Genomic DNA, 25,080 nt, shown 5'->3' on the forward strand with positions numbered 1-25,080 from the left:
TGCCATGAAACTTATTTTTATAGAACTATTTTAGTTTAATAATCATATTTAAGAAAATAATTTCGAAATTTCCAGGTTTAGCTTTTGACAAATGTTCAAATATTTTAGAACTAATTTGACTTGAAACTATTCAAATACTTCTGCTGTGCTGTCAACTTAGATGATGTTCAGATCATGCTGTATAAAAACGATCTTATTTTTTATTTATTTAATTTTCAGCAAACAAAGCAAACGAAAAAAGAAACGAAATTAAACAAAATCTTTGAGTAGTATCTTTACTTTAAAAATACAGTATACTTGTTATACTTAATTAGTTTTGAAAACTATGTTTAAGTTGGTTTTATATTTATTTAAAAAAATGGTCTGTAGTTTAAACTTAAAAAGTTAATTAAACTTAGTTAGTTAAACTTAAAAATATTGATAAATTTTATAGTTTAATTTCTTTTGAATAGTTGCATTCTCATTTCTATCTACTGAAAATAATAATTAATTTTCTTTTTAAAACAGTTCTAGTACAAGTTTGACTAAACTTTGGTTTAACTAAATATATTACTAAACTTCTTTTTTAATTTTATTTCGTTTTAGTCAAATACAGGTTTCACAAAATTAAAATTTTCATTTATTTGACGATAAAGTTTTGATATAGTAAAAATGACAAACGTAGTTGAAATGTCACTGGTAGTTACTGTTACAGTTTTCTAACTTTGCTTTAAAGAGCTTGTCTTCGTCTCTGATAATACCTGTAAAAATTTTTTAAATGTTTAGTTTTAAATAAGTATCTCAAACCAACTATAAAAAGATAATTTCTAATTTGCGTACCTTACGCGGGTGCGTACCTTACGCGGGTGCGTACCTCTCAAAGTTCTTACCTTACGACGTCTTTACTTTTTGAAATTTGGACCTGTTAGCAAAAGTATGTTGAATATCTTTAAAATTTGGAAAAAGTTCCTTCAAATAATGTTGAAAAGCGTGTGCCCCAATTCGTGTGCAAAACCTAAATCTCTACAGAGTTATCCAAGAAACCTATAGTCTCAAATGGAAACATGTTACAATTTCAAATGGAGTAAGTCAGCTGACTTTGTCCAGACAAGCTTAGGCCATGAAAGCAAATGTGTCAGTGCATGGTCCACTTTGAACTTGGTAGCTTTTACAAATGAAAAAGTTTCTCCAAACGGTTGGTTTGTAAGTTGTTTTAAACAACTTTAATAGAGTGATAATAGAAAAATGTTTAGAGATATATACTACTTTTATATTCTCTTTAGTTAAAATTATTTATCAACTATATAAACAGCTTAAAATACTGCTATTTGTTTCAAAATATTTAAAAAAACTTAAATCACTTTTAATTACTTTTTTAGAAATAGTACTTAAGTATAAAATACAAATTTTACTGTGTTTAGAAATGGTTGAAAAATACTTCTTGTACAATTTTGGTTGATTTATAGTTATTAAAAGATAAAATTTACCCATGATAGTTTTGAAATAAAAAATAAGTTGGTTTTGTTTTATAATGATTTCTGCTTTTATGATGTTATACTTGCAATACAAATTAGTAAAAAACATACCAATTGGATTTGTTCATCTTTAACCTAAAAAGCCTTTGTATTCAACTCTGCCTACAAATACAAACAAGTTATAAGATTAAAAAAATATCCTCTATAAATTTTACACAAAAGAATTAATTTTGGATTGTTTTAAACTTTATCTTCAGAAAAATAATATAGGTATCTTCAAAAAATTTAAAACCTTACACAAGCTTATTTAAGAAAATTTCAAAAATTTTAAGTTTTTATGATTTTAAAACTTAAAGTCTGGATTTTTTTAAACATTATTGAGTAAACTAACAAATTTAGAATTTAATCTTATTAATACTTTCTATCGATTTTAAATTGTTTAAGTAGAAACAATATTTAAAATTTTAAAGCTGAATTATCATCATGGTAAGAATCTAACTTAACTTTTTTTAAAGAAATAGATAGTCTCACTAAGATTAATTTAATTTTATGTTTAAAACAAAAGTTATTAATCTAATAGATGTAACTTTATAAGCATAACCTGTATTATTAACATTATTAACAAAAATATTTTTGCTGTTTAGACATGCGTTAGAATATTTTATAAAATATTTATGTAAATTACAAATAAGGTTATAAAATTGTTGTTTCAGGCGTTTCAACCTACTATTTGAATATATTTAATCCTAACATATGTTTTGATGTATTTTCTATACCTTACAAATGGGGTCGTATAACATCATTGGATTGGAACTATACAGGTAATTTCAGTTTTTTTATTTAAGTACTTATTTGAATTTAAAACTTACAAATGTATTACTCTGCTTTGTTTATACTTATAGAATCCAGTGTACTCAATTAAATAAAACATACTTGCTTTTTAAGTCCCTAATGTAATCTTAGTGTTTATATCATTTATGAGGTACATAACATATTCTTATAAAAACACAGTTTAAAACTTTCAGCTTTACAAAATGTTACACATGTGAAATATAATAATAAAATCCTGTGTATAATTTTAGCTATTTTAAAGAAAAGTGGGCCACCACAATTTTCTGAAATTAAAAGAGAATAACAAAAAATAATTTCTTCTAAATATTCAAGTACTATATATAACAAAATATTACCAATAAATTTTTTAATATTTTAAGGCAAATTACATGTATAAGAGCATTTTGGAAAGATTAGGGGGACAAATATTTTTTTACAACTGGATCTTACTTTGTAGAATTTTAAGTGAGCAACAAGTTTTTTACAGTTTTTAAATTGTAAAATGCAAATTTTTTAGATATAGCTGGTCTGGTCAAATGTACAATAGGTTCTTTATGGGTAAAAAAATAACAAAAAAGATAAAAAAAAGTCCCCTTTATTTTAAAAATAAATTTCTAAATTCCAGAGAAGTATTGCATGCAATATTTAGAAAAGTCTGTAGTAACAAATGTTAAGAAAAAGGTTTAATGTTAAAACAAATATTTAAAGAAAAATTGTAATTTTTTAGAAAACAAAATTTTCTAGTTAAATTTTTAAGTTTTTATGACAGATTTTTCTAAGTTTACAAAAAATGTTTTCTGAAAGTGTTATGTGTTTATCTTTAAAAAATATAAGGAGAAAATTGATTTTAGTTATCACTGTTTTAGTTTTGTTCTCCCACACAGGATTTATTGTACTTTCGAATTTTAAAGCTGTGAAAAAAAAACTTGTAGGTTGGTTAAATAATTTCTGCAAATTAAGATCAAGTTATAAAATAGTGATTTATACCCCCTATGCCCTTAAAAATAAAAAAATTATTTAGTATGCTATTTTTGGTGATATTTATGTACATACTATTCTTTCTAAACTTAAAAGTTAGGCAAATACTAGGTTTTTATATGTATTCTGTTTCACTTAGTATAAGAATCACCATTTACCAATTGATAATCTTACATTAATGTTGTTATTGTTGACACATATTTATAAAACTGGTTTTGATCCTTTGTGTTACTTTTAATATTGTTTTGTTTTGATTATATCTAACTTAAATTATACTCCAGTATCTTTTATTTCTCTTCTTCTATATAAATTAGCATTAGATCAAATTTCATTACGATACCGTTTTATTAGGGAGTAAAGGGCTATATGAGTATTTTTTACAATAGTTAACAATGGCTCTTATATAAAAGCTTAAAATTTAAATTATAAGCCTGTTTTTATATAATACAAAAGTTTAGATTTATTTTAAAGATATAGTCATTTTTGTAAAAAGCTTTCAACACAAATGCATGAACCACTTTTTTTTTGACTGCCAATCCACTCAGAAGTTTAAAAATTCACAAAAAATTGATCTTTTCCTTCATTTTTCAAGCTTTTGATCTCAAGTTTTCAGAAAATGTTTGTTGCACTATAAAAAATAATTATACTGCAGCAATTTGTAATTAAATAGTGACCAAAAGAAAAAAAAAACATTATTTTAATTTTTCAGTAAAAAAAAATTACAATGATTTTGAAAATTTCTACAATGTGATTTTTTACTATTTATTTAAAATTATACTAATAAAGTTTAAAATTGGTTGATTTAAAACTGTAGGAGATGATATATTTTTAATGAAATAGTCGTTTTTCCTTTTGAACTTGGCTCTTTCATAAGGAACCTATTGAACTCTCCAACTTAGTCTCCTCATATCTCAACAATTAAATTTCATTTTAAAAAATCCGTAAAAAAAACAATTGTTAGCTAAGTTGGAGATTATTAAAATGAGTTCAAATAAAATATAAAAAAGTGTTTTACCCTCTATTGCTGTTTATAAAAATACCTCAAATTGTGATAATAAATATGGTTTTTTATAAACTTGTAATTTGGAAGGGATGGCAATAGGAGAATTCATCCAAAAGTAGTCTCAAGATACTATAAATGGAATTCTAATTATTTGTGTACATCACTTATCATAACTTCAACTTAAATATTTTTTAGAGCATTTTTATCTGTTTTTGTCTTATATTTTATTGTTTAATGTCAAGGAGGAACCAACATTAAAAAATATAACATTGGCTTATCTACTCTAACTTATTTAAGCTACAAGCCATATTTATACAAAAAAAACCTATGAAGTTTAATAATATAGGGAAAATTTCCTATACAAAAATAAAAACCGTAAATTTTTATTGTTAATTTTCTTGTAAAATGAAAAGTTCTCTTAAAATATATCTTCTCCTTTAAATTTAATATGATTGCTTGTATCTCGAAAATTGAGTTTTAAAATGAAGGGATTAAAAATGTCTGACAGCTAAGATAAAACTCTACAAAATTAGATCAGATTGTAAAAACCCTTGGCCTGAATGTATTTTATGTTTTTTCTGGTATTTTAGTGATTACCAAATTTGTTAACTAATTGCGTGTTTATCATAGGGTTTTTAAAAGTTTATTTTGAAATTCGTAATTCTTAACTATTTATTACTGAGTTTTATGATGCAACTAATGTTAAATAAAAGATTAATAGTTGCTTAGTTTTGTGTTTAGTATTATTAATCTCTGATTATATAGATTAACATTTATACTAATAGTTACTTCTTTTTTACCTTTTTTTTTTCTTTAGATATTTTTTTTTACTTGGTTATGCTGTTTTTCATTCATATTGTGACAATCTGTTAACTACAGTAGATAATTACATTTAAAATTGAATAAAAAAACGATTAGTTGAAATTAAAGTGAATGAATTTTTAAGCAATAGGATTAATTTTTTTATTATTATCAGTATTTTAGTAAGTTTAGATGTGCATCAATAGAAGTTTCTTTTTAAAAAATAAGGTTTTACACTAGTTATTATATTTCCATTGTATTAAAATTTGTAAAGCAAAAAAAGAGTTTTAAGTACATTCTCCTAATTTACTTGAATTTATAATAACTAATAAATTTATTCAAATTTATTGTAGTCGAGTAGTTTTATATTTTTACCTAGTGTAACCATTTTTAAATGTTTTAATATGTTTTTGTTCATTTATACATTAAAGCTTCGGTTAGAAATAATTAATTAATGTACATTAAAATTTAACTTTAATTTCTGAGCTATAAAGATCTTTGTAGAAGGTTTATACAGGGTGGCCATTTAACCTGGAATTTAGAAAATAAAACAAAACTTTGATTTTGAAAAACTTTTATAAGTACAGTAACAAATCTAGATTCAATAAGAGATCGCTAATATATACAACTAATTTTTACATCATTCGGAGTTTTTTTTATTAAAATACACGTTAAAAGTAGCATTAAAGTGTTTTTATACCATAAAAATATTTTTAAGTTTATGTTTTTGTTTTTATAAAAAGGGATAAGAAAACTTGTACTTTAAAACCTGGAAGAAATTAGAAAAAAATACTGACCATCCTAGATATCTCTCATAGAAAGTAAATTTTTTCATTTTAAATTCTATCTTGAGTTTTGAAAAATTTATCTCCATTAAGTGTTTAAATTTTATGACTTCAAGCTTTTATAAATTTTTATTTTCTGAAATAAAAAAGGACATTGAATGGTTTAAGAATAAAGAAAATTACAAGTTTGATAACTAAAATTGAAATTAAAGAAATTTGTAAATAATATCTATAATTTTTTAAAGATTCACTAGAAAATAAAAAATAAAACAGTAGGAATAAATTAATTTTGACAAAGTGGTCTTTTTTTGCTGTTTTAATATTGTACTTTTATAAAGAACCTATGTAACAACATCGTTTTTATTTTTATCTCTAAAAATAAAATATAAGTTTTTGATTGTTAAGATTGAACCATAAAAAATCTGATCATTTGCTAAAAATATGGTTAACTTATTTTTTTGTTTTCTTTATACAGTACTAGTTTATAAAAAAGAGTCTTTTTTTTAGGTTGTTTTATTTTTTTTTTGACTTTAGAGGTATACAAAATACTTCTTTAATTATTGAATACCAATTCAATAAGAAACACATTCTCAGTTTAAAATTTATTGGCATGACGACGTTTCGTCTATCCATTAGTCATTATCAACAAAATACTGTGCAAAAATAACTAAAATTAGTGATAAACAACTAAGTATACAAAAATATTTTTTTAAGTGATACATTATATAAAAATTTTTATAAATTAGATTATAAACTATAATAAAATAATATTTTACTTGAATACTAACAAATTGTTAAACTATTATATATCAAACAAATCAAAAATTCTTAGAGTATGGGTAATACCCGGTTTAATTAATTGTTTATTTAAAATTGGATTAAAAAAAAACACTTTTGTATACTTAGTTGTTTATCACTAATTTTAGTTATTTTTGCACATCCAATTTTAAATAAACAATTAATTAAACCGGGTATTACCCATACTCTAAGAATTTTTGATTAGTTTGATATATAGTAGTTTAACAATTTGTTAGTATTCAAGTAAAATATTATTTTGTTATAGTTTATAATCTTAACTTATAAAAATTTTTATATAATGTATCACTTAAAAAAATATTTTTGTATACTTAGTAGTTTATCACTAATTATAGTTATTTTTGCACAGTATTTTGTTGATAATGACTAATGGATAGTCGAAACGTCGTCATGCAAATAAATTTTAAACTGAGAATGTGTTTCTTATTGAATTGGTATTTAAAAACTCCAGTATCCCAACCTGTTTTTTAATTATTGAGTTTTTAAAATTAAGTATTTTAAATATAAAGTACTTTTGTTGTGACTACTACTGAAAAATTACTTTTTAGTTTTACATTGTTTAAGACTTTAAAAAAGATTAAAACATTATTTTAAAAGTAAATTTTCAAGCTACTGGTTTCACACTAAAAACAGCACATGTTACTTATCAATAAAATTCTAGGTTCAAAACTGTTAGTTGGTGATTCGAAAGGCCATTGTTCGGTGTGGATGATGAAGCAAGAGATGTCGAATGTGTGGACGTGCAAGAACGAGTTCACCAACAGTTCTCATCCTCTGTGCGGGGAAGAAATTTTGTGTGTCGGGTGGCTTCACACCGGCCTTTATGTTAGTTTAGTTGTACTTATTTTAAAACAATTGCATATTTGAGTAAGTATGTAACAGTTTTAATAAAATTTTGTTAAACTTTTATTTAATTCTGTAGTCAAAAATTACATTTACTTATCCTAAAGTAAATATTTTTTATAACTAGCTTTAAACAATTAGTTGTAAACACTTGAAGATTTTATTATTTTTGTTGTTTGATATTAACTTTTTTTAGCATAGATTTTATATTTGCATAACAATATTTAATTCAAGCAAAATTACTGTTGGTTTTATAATTGAGGTTGATCAGACTTTTTTAAATGTAAAATTTATTTATTTTTGACGAACTCAAGATATAAATAATTTCATCGTTTCAAATTATATAATATCAGTCTATATGTTGTTCAGCTTAATTATTTTTTTCTTATTTTTGCCTTTGTGTCATTTGTAACAGAAAAATTGTACAGAACCCCTTCAGTATTGATAAAAGCGGAGTTGCTGCAAAAAATTTTGCTCCTTCGTTGAAAAAATTTGCAAACAAATATGTGGAAGGGTTGGTTTATTTATTTATTATTTCCCTTTTTGTTGAAAGATCAAATTAAAAATGAATATCTTTATATAAACTAAAATTTTTCAATAATCAATTATTGTAAAAAAATTGTGATTAATTATTTATTAACATTTTCAAAATGTATAACTAAAGGTGTTAGTTTTTCTATTATTCAAATAAAGGTTTATAATAAATATTAAAAGTTTTAATATAAGTACAAGTGTTGAAAAAAATCATTATTGAAAACATATTTTGCAACTTTCTATAAATAAAGCATAACTGATTCAAGCTACCTTTTTGCTTGAACTTAACAACTAATCTACCTTAATTGTTTATGATATTGTATTTTGCTTTAGATTAAACAATTGAAAGTTATCAACTTAAGTAGGTTTAAGGAGATTAGTTATATTTTGTTTTCACAGTTTATTATAAACAATACAATGTTTTGTTTAAATAGTTTTTCGTTAAAATTTTGTGATTATAGTTCACAAGGTAGATGAAGACTTTTGATGTGTTTAATTAAAAAAATAAATTTCACTGAAATGCCATTTAACGTTATTCAATAAACTAAAATTTATAATTGCATCATAAATCACATTACATCTTTGACTAACTTTAATAAAAGGCAGTTTAAACTATATGATAGTTAAATTGTCATGGCATTGAAATTATTAAGATTTTGTTAAAGATGAAAAAAAAAAAAATTGTTATTTTTAGAGCTTTTGAAATTTTATAAGATACTTATGCATTCATTTTAAAGTTAGATAAACTGCATTTTAATCAATGTAGTGAAACAAATAATATTGTTATAAATGTTTCTAACAAACCAAAAATTTTATTGGAAGGTACTAGCCAATCTTATTGCAAATATTTATATTGTTCATATATTAAAGCATGTTAGCTGTTGTTTAAAAGTTCATAGATTCCAATGTATTTTTAAGATATAGTTAGTTTTGTTAAAAGTTTAAATTACAAGGCTTTTGTAACAATATACTTTATCTTGCAAGTGTTTTTCAACAAACTTAAAAATCGACTTAAAATATGTATCATCCAACATTTTAGAAGCTAGAGTCCTGAGCTTTTCAGTATGTATTCTTTATATGGTTCAAAAACTATAAATTTTAATTTAGTTAGTAATTTTTTGTCAGCCCAGTTTTTTTCTTATTTCAGTTAAGTTGATATTATAATTTAAAAGCTTGAACTTATATTTTTATAAAAATAAATCTTTTTATGCAAATACTATTTCAGCTAAAAAAAGTTAAGGTATTCGAGTTTCTTATATATCAAAAACTGTTATTAGTTTTGTTTTTCAGTAAAACTTCTTGGTTGTTTGTATGAAAAAATGATAAAAAAATTATATAAAAATAATAATAAAGATAATAGGTGTTAAAATTAGTTAGACCCTTTGGGTTTTTCAAGTAGAATGTTCATAATTTGTCGTTTATAGTTTAAAATATACTTCTTTTATACATAAACACACTCAATTAAAATAAAATAGTTTGATAACGAGTCTTTAAAGTATTTTTCAAAATAGAACAATTCTCTTAAGTATAAATAACTAAATTTCGATAAATTTTATTCAACTTGATATAAGTTTGAAAAAAGTTTTCTGTTACATATAAAAATTAGTGGAACTTGTTTACTTAAAATGAAAAAATAAAACATGTTAGAATATGTTAACAGTTATTTATTAAAAATATGTTAAATTTAGAAAGTAAAATTTCAACATATCTCAAGTTTAATGCTTTTTCACACTTTTACCAAGAATAGCTAAAGCCTATGTGTAAATTTAATTTTCTAAACTTTTTTTTAGTAAACTAGTTGAAATCATTTGTTATATCCGACTTCTATTCTTAAACTCAAGTACGGGTTCACTTTGTACTTATTTTGCGCAACTTTAGTGCAAACACTTGTGTTTAGAGAATATTTATAACTAACATTGCTTGCAGCTATGTAGCAGTATCAGGCTGCGGGAAGGTTCTTGTGAGGGTGACGGACGATCGAATGGAAAACAAGTGCGAAGTTAGACAGCTGAACACCCCGTGCCATCAGGAAATCGCCGATCTGTCGTACGGACGTTCGTTTGTGTTTGTTTGAATCAGGATTATTCAAAATTGGAAATATATTCTTTAGTGGGCGGTTTGGCTTTTAAGGGGGCAAGAAATAAACTATGGAATTTACTAGAACAGGGTTGGTACATTTTAAAATGGGGCGATTACTTTTTAAACATCTGCTTAGGAAGCGATTATAAAGATGAGCTTGGGAAGCACTGAAATGAATGATTACATAGAGATTTCAAATTTTCTTAACAATTGTACTATAAAACCATTGTGTTAAAAGTTTCGGTATGTAATGAAGCTTTTAAAATGTTTAAAATAGTGATTTTAACTTTGTATGATGAGCATTAAATGATCTTGGTACTGGTGATTTTTTTTTTAATAACTGGAATACTGCTGAAATTAAAGCGTGCGTATTTATAAAAAAAGTATTTAATAAACTCAGTATTTAAGTACTACAATAAAAACGAATACTAATAAAAAAAGGTTGATGCTAAAATTACTACAATATCTAGTTTTCAAAAGAATTTTATCCAAATAGTTATACAACCTCGAGTTTTTTGTAGCTGACGGAAGTATAAAAATTGTAATGAGCGATGGAATAGTGAAGCACATCATTCGTACTTACGTCATAAAAATTAGCTATGACAGGCTGAAAAATTTGAAAGTTAATGTTAGTGAATGTTTCTTATTTACTTCTTGGTATAACTTTGTTATACGAACTTTCTACAAATTACTACAAACATTTTCAAACTTTTAGGTTGAAGTAGGATCCAACTTCACGTTGAAAGACAACAACGACTCTTACAAGTTCATTTCCCACATCAAGTTCACTACCAGAGAAACAAACGACTACCTGATGGTGTGCAGCATTTTTTTCAAATTTGTTTTTGAGTTACAGTACTGAGTATCATTCAAGTTTGCACTTTTTAGTCTTGTATCTGTTTGGTGAAATTGAATTTTAAAGCTAGAATTTGCAACGATTCCAAACTTTATGAAGCTAATATTTTGTTCTGTACATACTTAGTTTTTAATAGGGTAGCTAAACATGCATTCTCAGCTATTGTTCGATCAATACCGGTAACAAATTGAATGTAAACCTATTTTTATGATTTTAGATTTTCATATACAAATCAATGATTAAAAAAAAATTGATTTATTTTACTTTTTGAGATATGCCCTTTTCAACATTTTTCAAGAGTTAAAATTGTCGAAACTTAAATTACCATGTAACCAACAAGTTGTACGTACAACGTAACTTAATGATTTCAGATCTGCATATCCGGATCAAACGGGTCTCACTTCGAAACGTGGATGCTCCGAAACCGCGAAGTAACTTTGCACAGGATATTTCAGAACATCAAGCCCATCCATCCCGCAGAAAAGTTTTACGAGTGGCAGTTTCACACTCGTTCCAACCAGTTGCCCAGAGTTTGTTTTATTGCTTCTTGATGATAGATATGAAACTTATTTTTAAAGTTTGTTGACTGAAGTCTAGTAGTTTATTAGCGATGTTTAATGCAACAATTATTTTGTCACAAATACGGAAGTGTTTTATTTAAAAAACCTTTAAATATAAGCTTTATGGGAGTGTACAAATATTTTATGTTTTTGTAAATGTTATTATAAAAGTACTTGTATTATAGAACTTTAGAAAAGTTGGTACAACTTATAAATATTCTTAAAAGAAGGTAGACCAGCTTTAAACTTTACACAGTGTTTTGTGCTTCATAATCACAATTCCTTTTTTATTAAACAGTCATGACTAGTATAAAAATCATACGTATTATATAAAAACAAAAACAACTTTACGTTTAATCAAATAGCTCTTCATTATGTAGTTTGTTACAAGCGTATGTAAACACAGGTGCGTAATTTTTCACTTCCGACTTTAGCAGTCAACACGTCCACTCAGGGCATTCAGAGCCCGATATTCTGCGGTTTTCTCATGGCAGTCGTTTTCGCTGACAATTCCGTCCAGCTCATTCACAGGTTTCAAGATTTTTAAATATTTAAAGAGTGTGTTCATGAGCTCAATGCTTTAAATGATTAAGTTATATTTTATTTATAAAGTTTTTAAAGGTATTATGGTGACCATATGATTAGTTTTTAAAAATACTAAAAAAAGTTTTTTTCTTAGGTTTTATGAATTTTAGAATAATAGTGCATGATTTAGTGGAAAGTTTTTGGATCACTTCTATATTAAGGAAGCTTAAAAACATCTTAAATTTTCCCTGCAATTAACTAATTAAATTGTTACAAATTAAATAAGTAGATCATATTTTTTTACAAATCTAAAACATAGTTATTATATTTTCAATGTTTACATATTTTAGAGTGTTCCTGAGCCGGATCGCTTCATTCAGTCCGACCAACTTCAACATTAACGATTTCAAAAGAACAAAAATCGATGACGAAAATTTGCAACATGTACTCTTCTCTCCCATGTGCTGTGCTTTAGTTAGTTTTCAAATTTATCATACTAACAACTGTTTTTAATCTGTTGTTTTTTTAAAATACTGGTTTATTTAACAGCATTTAGTGTTAACAAACTGAGTTCGAATTTTCACATTAATTAAACACTGCCAATGTCTAATTTATTTTAAACTACAGTCACTTCTCGCGAATCTACGTACTCATTTGGTTACGCTATCTCGTTTATTTATGCATATAGAATTCTTAAAAATACAAATTAACTAAAAAACCTCTACAAATCTACAAGAATAACAAAAAACCTCTCGTTTAATTACGCACTTTTTCTGTAGACTTAATGTGCTTAGATTCGCGAGAGGTGACTTTTGTTGTTCTTTTTGTTGCATAAATAATTATTAAACAAATGCATTTTTAGTTTTTGTTCTTATCGGGATAGTATGTTTTAAGTTCAAATTTATTTGTTTAATTAAAATAAAAATTTTTTGGTTATAAATAAAGCTGAATACCACAAGAAGTTTAAAGTTGTTAATTCTTTTATCTTTTGTAAAAGATAGTATTTACTAGTAGAAAGGTCGGCAAACTGCGGCTTGGGGGATGTTGCCCGCAATGCAAAACAATCAAGCCTGTCATGTTCTTTTTAGCTAAAGTAAAACATAATTTAGCAAAAGCTAGTTCAAGTATTAAGTACAAGTTAAATAATAAAAGCTGAAAATATAAGTTTACAAAACTGCTCTTTTCGTTTTACTTGTGAGTAAACTGTGCTGTCTATTTTATGTTTATTTCAATACTTTTTCTACTTACATATACTTTGTTTAAATTTGAAGTAATACTTTTTAAATAAACCAACTGAGGACTTTTTTCTTACTTATCTGACTCGGAATAATTTTTTTTTCTCTTAATTTTGCCCGTTACTCATAAAAGGCTACCGACAAGGTCAACAAAGATAGTTAGAAAATATTCACAGGTAGTTAATTTGTGTCAAATAGAAATAATGGTTTGATTTTCAAAGAGGTCAGACAAATTAGTTTTTGAAAAGTTTTATTTTGCTTTTCACTTCAAGCTGAACCAAATAAAATAACTGAACTTTTACCAGTTGATATTCGACGATAAAAGTTGCGGGAAATTGCTGAAGGTGGCGCCGTGGATAAGTTCTCACGGCGGGGAAATTTCCGAAGACTTGCAAGTGAAGTTCGTCGTTCAACTGCTGCAACACTGCATTATGAGCGGCTGCGATTGGTCAGTTTCAAAGTTATGATGAAGTACATTTTATTAGCTCACTTTTTAAGTTATATTTTTTATATGAAGCAAAATTTATTTAAACGGATAATAACAAAATCTGTTAGTTATTAAGTAAGTTTATTCTCAATTTTTTAAAAATAAGTGAATCAGAGTTATCATCATTTATTAATTTTTTTTTAAATTATAAAGTTAATGATATAGAATACACATAACACAATACTTGCATTAGAAAAAAAAAACTTTATGAAATTGGCTTATATTTGACTTTGTAAGTAGTGAAATTATAGAGGGCTAAATATTTTGTAGATGTTATTTTTATTTCAAGAACACGAACACTCATTATTTATTTTAGATAAAGTTCATATATTTTTTAGACAAATTATATAAAATTAAGCATACTACAGGTGGGAGTTACTAATCAATATAAGCTCAAATATAGCTGAAAAAATAGCAACGATTTTGAAGTCAGATGATCCCAGTCTACCATTTGCTTCAAATAAAGTAATTGATTTCTTGTCAATTTAAAAATGTTTTATAATTCTGAAAAAAAAATTGACGTTTAGTTCCAATAATTTAAGATATGGTTTTTACTCTTTACGTTTTTTGGTTTTAAAAATAAATTATATCGGATAATCAACAAAAAATCTTGTTTAATGTCATAGGGGTACGAATTATATTTATTACAAAAGTTAAGACTGATCATTATTTAAAAGCTTAACGTCAAAGCTATGATACTAATTTTTTGAAGCGTAAACACTTCAATTCATTTTTGAGATACATTCAGTTAAAAAAAATTAAGTAGAATTGCATAAAAAACAAAGTATAAATGACCAATTTTATAGAAACTTAAAAACTTTACCAAAATTTAAAATACCTTGAGTTTAAGCCAGGGGCTTTTAATATCAAATAGATGGTTTTTGCATGATTTAAAACAACTTTATATGAGGCATTAAAAAATGACCAAACATTTTTTAGGAATCGAAAAACACATACGTACGAGAGTTTGCTTATTAGCATGCAGAGATTAGACTAAGAACGTTTTAAAACGGTTACTCAAAAACTATAGAAGATAGATTTTTAATGAAACAGGCTTTTTTATTGCAATTTTAGTTTGCACTTTTTATGAAGACCCTATTAAATCTCTAACTTCCTATCGTTGTTTATCAAAAGTTACTTTGAACTAAAAATTACTTTGAACCTGTAAAATGCAACTTTTAGCTTGATTGAAATTATACATAATACAACCAAATTGTTAAAGTAATCTTTTAACTCTTATGACCTAAACAAATTTACTCTATCACATTATTATTTACTTAACCAAAGGTATTTAAAAAAAAAATAATTAAGGTTCTTTAAACATTGTTTCAGTTTAACATAAATTCTGTTTTTAAGACTTAAATTAATGATCCTAAGAGGGCAATTTTAGTTAGAAGATATTATTTACATAACAAAATCGACTAATATTTTGTTGTTATCCCAGTAGTTACTAAAATTAAAATTGGCTTTTGGTTTTGTTGTACAGTAATGATACTTAACCAATAAAATTTGTCTAAATTGAATGGTGAATTTTTGTTATTAAAAAAAATATATGTTTAGGTCTTGGTAATTTTATATATATACTTGACTATCATTTATACCAATCTTTATGATTTCAGAAACTGCTTATCAATTATAAAAGTTATTTCAATATCTTTTGAAAACAAGTCTCAGAATAAATATTCCTCCAGTTGATAGTTTGTAACTTAAAATAAAATTATAAAACTGCTAAAAAATCTATTTGTCAAGTTCGTTTTTTCTTTGTAAATAAAAATTAGTACATACTATGATTGTATAAAATGTTTAACTGATGAAAAACTTTTTCTTTTAATGGATTATAGTTAAAATTTTTCTTCTTATGGCTAACTTATTACTAAATATAATTTTTTCATAGATACATGTTTAAAAAATGCGCACCACCGGCAGTTTTCATTTTCATATAGTGACTAGTACTTAATTACAAAACTAAAATTGTGTAAATACATCTGTAGAAAACTAAAGGCAAGTTGTTTAAAGTAGTTTAAGGTTTTTGAAAGCTAAATGATTAATTTAACTGCAAAAAATATATAGTTTTTGTTGACCTCAATCTTGTTTTTAAATTTGATATAGACTAACTTCTCGATAAGGTATACAACAGGATTTCCCAAACTCATTTTCATATTCACCCACCTGGAAATTAAAAAAGTTGTAATTACCTCTCCCACTTAATTAGTATCGCCTCTTTACTAATTAATTTATCGTAAAATTTTTCACTCTCACAATAGTTGTTGTCAAGCCCCCTGATAGCAAAAACCTCCTCCAAACCTGTCGCTCACTTAAAGAAACCCTAGTCTACAAATTTTTAATTCTAAATAAATAGTAACTAGCTTTCTTTTGTGATAATATACCACCACAATACGGGGGGGGGGGTACCACCTAGATTTTTACAAGTTGATCTTATTTTGTAGAGTTTAGTCTAACCTCTTAGAAACTTTTTACTGCTTAACAAAATTCAAAGTTATTTTCAAGGTATAAACTATCAAAATTGGTTACCTCAATAGGTTCGTTATAGAAGGCGCAAAGCAAAAACGCTGTAAAGACTATATTTTATTCACTAATAATCTATCTTGTCCTTCATTTTTTAAGCAATCTTCTTTAAATTTTCACAGTAAGTCCGTAACAAATATTTAAATCAATATAATATAGAAATTTTTAAAACTTTGAAAAAGAAAAATTTTATAAGAAAAAAAAACGTTTTAATTGTTTTGTTATCTAAAATTTTAATATTAAAAAAAACCCGGCATCAAAAGCATTTTAAACTATAAAAGTAATGTATCCTGAAAATTTGAGGTCTCTAGCTCAAAAAATGAAGAAGAAGATAGATTTTTGTGATTTATAAAATTTCCGAGAAAATCGATAATGAATAAATTAAGGTCCATACGTTTTTATTACAAAAATTTAAGAAAAATGTTGATATCTCAAAAAATAATAAGAGTTTTTATATTCTATAAAAACTGGTTTGTAGGTTATACTTTAAGCTTTCATATAAGAGCCAATTAATTAATTGTTATAAAAATTGTCAATAAGTTTTATAAAATAATCTGGTATAAGTGGTCTTTAATACTCATTGAATTTTTTTTTAAGTGAAGCTGTTTTTGATAATTTATTATGACCTAATTGAATATCTAACTACTAACAGTTTTTTGTTTGAATAAAAAGTTTTATAAATAAGTTTTATAGGGAGAAACATTGTATTGTATTAAACTTCTAACTGATTAATTTTACAGTTAGAATAGATTTTTTTTTACAAAACTTCACAAAAACTTTTAGTGATCAATATTTCTCTGAAAGTATGTGTTTTGTACTAATGATGATCTTTTATCTTAGCGAAAGATTGGCGTTGTGTATTCAAAAGTGTTTTTTTTGAGTTAGGCTATAATCACCACAAGTGTCTTCAATATCTTACAACTAAAAAAGATGTTCTTAACAAACAATTATTAAATGCGTGATAAGTTCATATTTTTTCATGTAAAGTCTAATTTGTTTGTATAGGCTCACAGCAGAAAATTGGACGTGATAAGAATGACAATCTACCAACTGTATCACTCGCCTTTCGTCACGGATATCTACTTGAAGTTCATGTTGAACGCTTTAACTAATGTTTGTTGGAATTTTTATTTGAAATAGAATTATAATGAACTATGTCGTTCTGAAACAGTTTTTTTTTATTATATTGTATTATCTTTTAAAACAATTTTTAAAGTGCTTAAATCAGTAAGTATTTATGAGTGTTATGTAATTACATAAAATATTTCAAAGATAAAACTGCACATAAAATAATCTTTTTTTTCCAAGTAATTTTTTTCTTCGCCTTCCTAGAGTAAATGAAAAGTCGCATATATTACCTGAATACTGTCAAACAGATGTTCAGATCGCTCATACTTCCGCAAACTCGCGTCACAAACGAAGACAACGACCCGGCCACCACCCTACAACTCTTATGCAGGTTTTTATTGTTTGTATAATTTCTACAACAAAAGTTCAGCATGATTGTATTTATAGAAAAGTTTTATTTTGTGAAATTATTAGGTTCAAGAAGCAAACGACTGTTTTAATGAAAAAAATTTAACATTAAAGTTGTTTTATTTATCTAAATCCATTTTTTTTCTTACCTCATCAACAAAAAAAAGTGTTGTTTTTAAATTTGTATATGTTCTAAACTTTACTCCTTAAATTTTATCTACAACCCATTCAACTGTAGCTTTAACTAAAAAGTTAAGACAGATGAATATTTGTTTGTATGTATTTTGAGTTATAGTAGTCTAACATCAGTTGTTACAAAGTAAAGACTTAAGCTTAGACTTTTTGACTCCAACGAATTCCATCGTTAACAGTATAAAATGTTTTGTAAGTACATACTTAAAAGCAGTAAATTTAAATTGCCACAAAAATTCCTACTTCCTTTTTATTTTCAAGATATTAACGAATAAGACATTAACAAGATTTAATAAGTTTCTCAACGTTTAATTTTCAACTAAATGCTTACAGTCTATAGTTGTACATTTTCGAACAACATTGTATAACTTTTCCATACTCTTCTAAAATGTTTACATTCAGAACATCAGCGGAAAGGGATATTGACAAGATGGTGAACAACTTGGACGCGGATTCCAACAACTTTCAGTCGATGCAGCAACTCAATCAGTGGATCACCGACGTCATACTGTACTTTGTTGCGTCAGTGCCCGTATACGTCAGTTATGTTTTCTGCCTCAACGTTTTACATTAGATTTAAACACTTGTTTTTTTTTTTGGTGAAGGTTACTGGTTTCAGTACTTTTTTTTCTCAAGTAACCTTTTTAAATCTAGTACCACTCACTGTCATTTGTCGGCTTTCAATTTATCAGTGTATTTATAAATCAGTAAACTGTATTTTTACATCTGTAAAGCTTTCAAAGGTTCTAAAACTAATTAGCTTGCACACAATATCGTAAAAAGAATATAGTTTACAAGAAAACAGTGTTGGCATAAGAATATATTTTTAAAAAAATAATTTAACATGTTAATATTGTAAAGGCTGTTTAGCTATGTTTAAGTTGTTGAAAACCCAAGAGTAGTTGTTACTAACCAGCACTTGCTTTTTAAACAAAGTCAACCACAAAACAGACCTGATACAAATTGCACAAACTATCAAACTTATTTTTTCTTTTTTGTATTCAAGTATTCTTTTGGGCATTGTCAAGCACACCAACAGACGAAGCAGAAGAAGCGTCCGGCGCCCGGCTACCTCCTGCTGAAGGACCACGAGTTCTTGGAGCAGTGCCGGGAGTGTCTGGTGCTGGTGAGGGTGTGGGGTTTGCTGAAGAAGGCGTGCATGCCCACCTTCATAAAGTTCAACCCCAACCTGGACGTCCTCGCCCACCTTTTCGACCTCATCACCGCCTTATGGCAGACAAGTTAGTTTTGTTCGAAAGATTTAAACTTTTTTTTAAGCACGTTTATTAATTGAAAATATGCAATTGTTTACAGGGTTTTCGAAAACTGTAGTAAACAATTATTTTAAAAAGTTTGTGCATTCTAGGAGTTTTAGTGTATACTTTATTACAACCAAAATAGTTTTTTATTTATTTTTATAACCTGTATCCAACGTATTAAAACTGTATAATAGTAACAAAAATTTCTATTTGAAATCAAATTAAAACATAATACACCCTTTTGAAAGTATTTTTGTACCCATATATAAAAGTGTTTACTGCAGACACTAGAAAACACTAGCTAATATCGAATGAGTTTATATTTTTTTTAAGTTTATTTGTTTAAAGTGTATAAAATGAAGCAAATTAGCTTTGCATAATGATTTTTCAATAAAATTATTCACTGCTACTTTTGAATATTGACCTTAATATAACGCCCTTAATATGGTTGTATCAATATCGTATTTATTAATTAATTTACCTATGTTTTTACATATTAATTATTTTTATTTTTCTTTTAACTACAAGACTTTTTTTGTAGTTACAAAATAGCTTAAATACTTATACTAATTTTTACAGAGTAAGTACTTTGTTAACTTTTAGTATAATTTTTATTAAAAAGTCTATAAATAAAATAATATACTGTAAGTTATTAAATTTACTTCAAGAACAAAAAATGTACTGGACTCTTATTTAACAAAATTAGATATCAACAAACTGTTTCTTTTTTGTAAAGCTACAAAATTACTTTAATAGTTTTATATTAATTCTTGTTGTTCTGTTAAACTTTTACAAGAGCAATTCTTTGTGAGTTTTTAATATACTTTTAACGAAAACATTAACATTTAATTGTGTGAAAGTTAATGTTTTTATCGCGTTTACTTCACGCAACATAGAAACTGAACTTTATAAATTATAACAAGGTAAAGAGCAGGGAATGGTGGATATAGCGAAGAACGTGGTGGATGAATGCTGTGTTCTTCCCTCAAAAGTTCACATTCCGCTGTTCGTTCCCATCAACTCGCCCAACTGCTACCTCTACAGAATGAAGGACAGAAAGAAAGTGACGTTAGTGCTTTTGTTGCTTCATAAAACTTTTTGTTGACGTTTTTTTGCTCCTACTTTAGAAGAAAAAATAAAACTTTTTCTTTTGTGGTTTTTTTTTCTGAAATCTTTACAAGAAAAAAATACTTTAACATATACGGTAGTTTTGACTTCTTTCGTCCATGTTTGGTTTTTGCAACCTTGTATATATTTTATATTTGATAGCAAAAAAGGTTCGAAAATCTTTTGAAAAAAAAAGTAGTTAATAAAGTACTTGGGTATCCAGCCTTCCTGCTGTATTAAAACTAAAGCAACCATAACTTGTGTTAGAAGAAACAGAACATTTATACAAATGATTTTAATGACGTTCAGTTTTGGATATAAACATAATTTTTAAAAAATATGATTGTCGCTAACCGAGGTTTCTACTTATACAATTATTATTGGCCTGATTTATTACGCAACGTGCGCTCTAACTTGTATAGTAGATGCCCCAAGATAACGCTTAAATTATAGTCGACTTAAATAATCTAATATGAATTACTTACTATTTACTAAAGGTTTAATAAAACAGTTACTTATACTAATTTAAACTTAGTTCGAATCTGTGATAATGATTATATTTACAATGAATTTGCGAAACGAAAAGATGATAAAATACTACACAACATTACACTAATAAACCAAATTATCAATTCTTTTAAAAGACGACAATACTAGAATAAAAGAAGCTAAAAACTAAATGTTTAAACCAAACTCAAAAAGTATTCTAAAATCGAAATCAATTTGACAACAAGATTGAAACCATTAAAACTTAAGTGCAGCGAAAAGCTGCACTGAGTTCAGTCCGCTGCAATGCAGTAGAAACTAAAAAAGAACTCTAAATTACTCGAGACTGTTGAATTTATACTCGCTTGAGAAAAAAGAAGAAAGTAAAAAAAAGACAATTACCGCGTAAGCGGTACATGATAAAATTAATTTTTTAAAAAGAGTTTAGTTTATTAAAATTCATACTGGTCTCAGCATTATACTTTTTATCAGAACCAATTTAATCTACCTGCTTAGCAAATAAGTACAAAATTAGACAGTTGGAAAATTTTGTTTATATTTGTAGTATAAAAAAGCATTTGATTTCAAGTTTTATTTTTAAATTGATAAATATAAAGATATTTAGTATTATTTTCAAACAAATAAACTAAACCTTAGATAGACAATTTTATGATCTACAGTAATAAGTTAGTTGACATGTGTGTTCTAAAATTAGAATGTCAGCCAATCATTTGTACGTGTCAGTTATTGAAACAACCTCAATTTTTTTTATGGATATCCCTCTTGATATATCGCACAAATTAGAAATTCCTTAATTTTTGAATTTTGTCATTGCATAAATAGTTTGTAGTAGTGGTCTTATTTTAATTCTGTGCACACTAAACTGAAAAATTATGTGCACCCAAAGTATAAAAACTCTTTTTTTTGCTTTTCATTTCAATAGAATATCTAAAGTGAGTTTGAAATATCCCGTGAAATGTACCAAAAACCTTTTTTTACTCCTCATCATAAAGCCCGAAAGTAAGTTTCATAATTATTTTCATGCACCCCAAATTAGATTAGAGCACACCGTGAAGATCACTGATTTATAGAACACTTAGACGTAATACTTTTTAAAATACAATTTTTTACGGATTAAAATATCTTTGAGTTCGTGGTTCATTACTACAATTATTTGAAGTCTAATCGAGTATGTTTATAAACTTTTAAAATTTTGTATTGTAAGTTTTCTATAAAATAAAAATACTCTATAAACGTACTTGAATTAAAAATGAGTAAAATAAAATTTAAGTAAATACATGATTTTATTTTTAGATTTCCTGCGGCAACCATGTATTTTATTGTACAGCCTGCCATTTCTTCGTAGTTTTTCATTAAACTACTTTCAACCATTAAGTTTTATATATATGTCTAATAAAGCAAAGTATCTAAACAGGTTTACGTTTGGTAAGTGCGACATCGACCCCGAACTACCGACAAAGATGCAGGAGAAGCACCCGTTTATCCGTTACTTATCCGGACAGACGGGTCTGGTTGACATGCTCAGGTGGATTAGGCTGGGAAATCAGAACTACCAGCCCCTCAAGCAGTGCATCAGGTAACATTTTGATTGGTCGGAAAACGTTATATATATATCATTTTAATAAATAATGAACCTTTTTTTTTCTAAATAAGTTTTGTAAGTTGGTTTTAGTAAGGTACAATGGTAATGATATGAAAGTCTTTGAGATTTATTTAGTACATAATTAAATGAGCAGTATTTGTTTATAAATTAACAAAAATACAATTAAACTAAGTTAGATTTGGTAATTGACGAAACAGCATGATCAAAGCTCTATTGTTTATAAAACTTAACCAAATTAAAACAATTTGTACTATTAATTAGAATACTAAAACTAATTGTCACAATTAGGATAATTTACAAGGTGGTTTTTATTAAAATATTTTTGTAGCATTGCTTCGTACAACATTTATTTTTGTAAATGAATCCTAAATGGTTTTGAACACACTTCAGATTATGTTCCTTTCAAATCCGTTCTAGAATAGATTTTTAAAACAGTTCTTATTACACTAAGCCCTATGATAGTTCTAATTTCGGTGTTTTAAAGAGAGTACAAATTATTTTTAATATTTAAAACTAAAAGCTATCTTGTTCAATTTTATTAAACTATACTTGTTAACAAAATAACTATGATTATTAAGTTTTTTTTTACACAAACAAATCATTTTATTACAATTAAAACTGTATATTTGTTTTTAATTATTTTTATTTCAAATTTTTACTATTAATTTAGTTTTATATAACATAAATTTTATAACTTCTGTACCATTTCAACTCTATTAGCGATTAGAAATAGTTTTAAAATGTTTCAAAATAAGTATTTGTGTTTTTTCTTAGCAGTATGATTTATATATATATATATGACTGAGTACTTGATGCTTTAAATTACTTACACAGATTTCAGGTGAATGTTTTTCAATAAATAAATATTAAAGTCTTTAATCAAAATCATTAATTTTAAAACTAAGGAATAAACGTAGTTCTTTTTCAGGAAACCATTCATTTTAAATCATAAAAAGTGTGTATTTTTTCACCTTCATATTTTGATGATTAAAACCTTTTTGAGAAACTGTTTTTCTTAAATTATAAGTCATTATGGTTTAAACTTGGTATTTTCGTAATATAATTTCAATTGTAAACCAATTACTTATATCCGCTAGGTGCGGCGTGATCGCGTTGGTCGAGAACCAGCAGAACCCGAAAATAGATTCGTGGGAGAACCGGTTTCTTAGCAACTGCATATGCGGCGGCGCGTGGCGACTGGTGCACCCCACCGAAGTTAAAATGGCTTAGATTATTTCCGCTGGGGGTTTATAATGATTGGAGTCTAAAAAAATGATGAGAAGAATAAAGTTTATGGAAAAGAGTTTGATCAAACTAAGGCTTCAATGAAGAAAGTGTTTTAAAATTTCGATAGTTTTCCTTATATAATTTAAAAAATTGTTATTTTATTGCTTTTTTTACTTGTGTGTAGTGAACCTTTAAGAATCATGCTTTGATAATGTAAAAAAAACAGTTGTAAAAACTTTAAATTAGTCTAAAAACATGTTTTTAAACTCATAAATACTGTAAATAAAAAAATTTTAAACAAGTTTATGCACTATACATTTATTGTAGGTAAAAACAACCTTATAATATTCAACTAAGTACTGTAAGTATAACATTCCGTTGAAACTTATTGAGTTGTTTACATAAAGTCTTAAATAAATTTTATTATGTTAATGAACTAAAATGTAAATGTGTAGTTAAATATGAATTGTATAATGGAATATTTTGCTTTATGTTCAAGTAAAACTTATAAATCCTTAAAGTTTTTTTTTTCTCCAATAAGTTATTTTCAGCTAAGTTTTTTATTTAGGTTTAATAGTTTTTTTGAAGTTTTATTTGCTGAAAGTTATAACAAAGAGTAATGTAAACAAAAATAGCTAAAAAAAACTTTCGATCACGCTCATCAGTATTTAATTGCTGGTTTTTATTGCTCTAATAGTATTAGATAGTAAAATCTAAGTGGTTAACACAGTAATAATAAAATAACGCAAGCGTTTAAACAGTGGTATAAATTGTAAAATAACTATAATTATTAATTAAATGAATTAAAAATGAATCAATTTATGTTAAACCAAATAAACAATATGTTCAACTAAACAAATTTCTTTTGTTTGCACAGTTCTGGTTTAAGGCTTTTGATGTAAGTTGCCTGTAGTGTTTATAGATGAAAATCATTACGAGCTGTTGATACTATTTTGAAGTTATGCATGTTATAATTTACAAAATATTTTGAATTGTTAATCAAATGTTGACCAATCGCTGAAACACTTTTTATTTTATGTAGCTTATCAACTTTCTTTTCCTCGTTAGATACCCTAATCTTATTTAGTAAACTTTTTGGTAAATATTTATTAATTCTGTTGATTCAATTAATGCTGGTTCTAGCCACGTGAGTTTGCTTACAAAAGCAAAAAAATTTACATTACATTGTTTTCGTTGAGGATGGGTAGTTTACAGATTTTCATTGTTCGGACCGATATTTAACAGCAGAAATAGCCAATGTGGAAAAACTTTTTTAGTTTTAGGCTAGACATCGGACAATTGTTGAAATAAAATCAAGATTTGAGTTGTTAATATTTTGATCTAAAAAACATCCGGTATATCTGAAGTTGGCATACAACCGAAATTCAGTTGTCAA

The 25,080-nt window shown here is 26.0% G+C and overlaps 1 protein-coding gene across 2 annotated transcripts; it reads left to right on the forward strand.

The window, feature by feature from the left end:
* Positions 1 to 1,011: 1,011 nt before the first annotated feature.
* LOC145842198 (mediator of RNA polymerase II transcription subunit 16-like) lies at positions 1,012 to 24,025 on the forward strand. 2 transcript variants are annotated; one of them, XM_082949602.1, is made up of 19 exons: positions 1,012 to 1,174; positions 2,168 to 2,275; positions 7,330 to 7,493; positions 7,940 to 8,025; positions 9,972 to 10,099; positions 10,646 to 10,752; positions 10,840 to 10,941; positions 11,352 to 11,510; positions 11,947 to 12,071; positions 12,416 to 12,539; positions 13,606 to 13,748; positions 14,156 to 14,252; positions 17,319 to 17,426; positions 17,690 to 17,772; positions 18,384 to 18,519; positions 19,021 to 19,222; positions 20,164 to 20,308; positions 22,269 to 22,430; positions 23,555 to 24,025. In XM_082949602.1, exons 1-19 carry the CDS (start codon positions 1,036 to 1,038, stop codon positions 23,685 to 23,687), a joined length of 2,451 nt encoding a protein of 816 aa, XP_082805728.1. In that variant the 5' UTR covers positions 1,012 to 1,035; the 3' UTR covers positions 23,688 to 24,025. The 2 variants fall into 2 exon arrangements, with proteins under 2 accessions (XP_082805728.1, XP_082805726.1); XM_082949600.1 differs by having other exon boundaries at positions 18,988 to 19,222; positions 23,555 to 24,023.
* The last annotated feature ends 1,055 nt before the right edge of the window (positions 24,026 to 25,080 follow it).

The sequence above is a fragment of the Thalia democratica genome, chromosome 8, assembly GCF_965202585.1.
Source record: "Thalia democratica chromosome 8, ktThaDemo2.hap1.1, whole genome shotgun sequence".
Lineage (NCBI taxonomy): Eukaryota > Metazoa > Chordata > Thaliacea > Salpida > Salpidae > Thalia > Thalia democratica.

What these genes read in the sequence shown, in the direction of transcription:
- LOC145842198 (XM_082949600.1), top strand. Translation starts at nt 1,036, where the DNA reads ATGGAAACATGTTACAATTTCAAATGGAGTAAGTCAGCTGACTTTGTC. An exon ending in CTCCCATGTGCTGTGCTTTA is followed by an intron (nt 12,540 to 13,605) that starts GTTAGTTTTCAA and finishes AACTTTTACCAG; the next exon opens with TTGATATTCGACGATAAAAG. An exon ending in TGTTGAACGCTTTAACTAAT is followed by an intron (nt 17,427 to 17,689) that starts GTTTGTTGGAAT and finishes ACTGTCAAACAG; the next exon opens with ATGTTCAGATCGCTCATACT.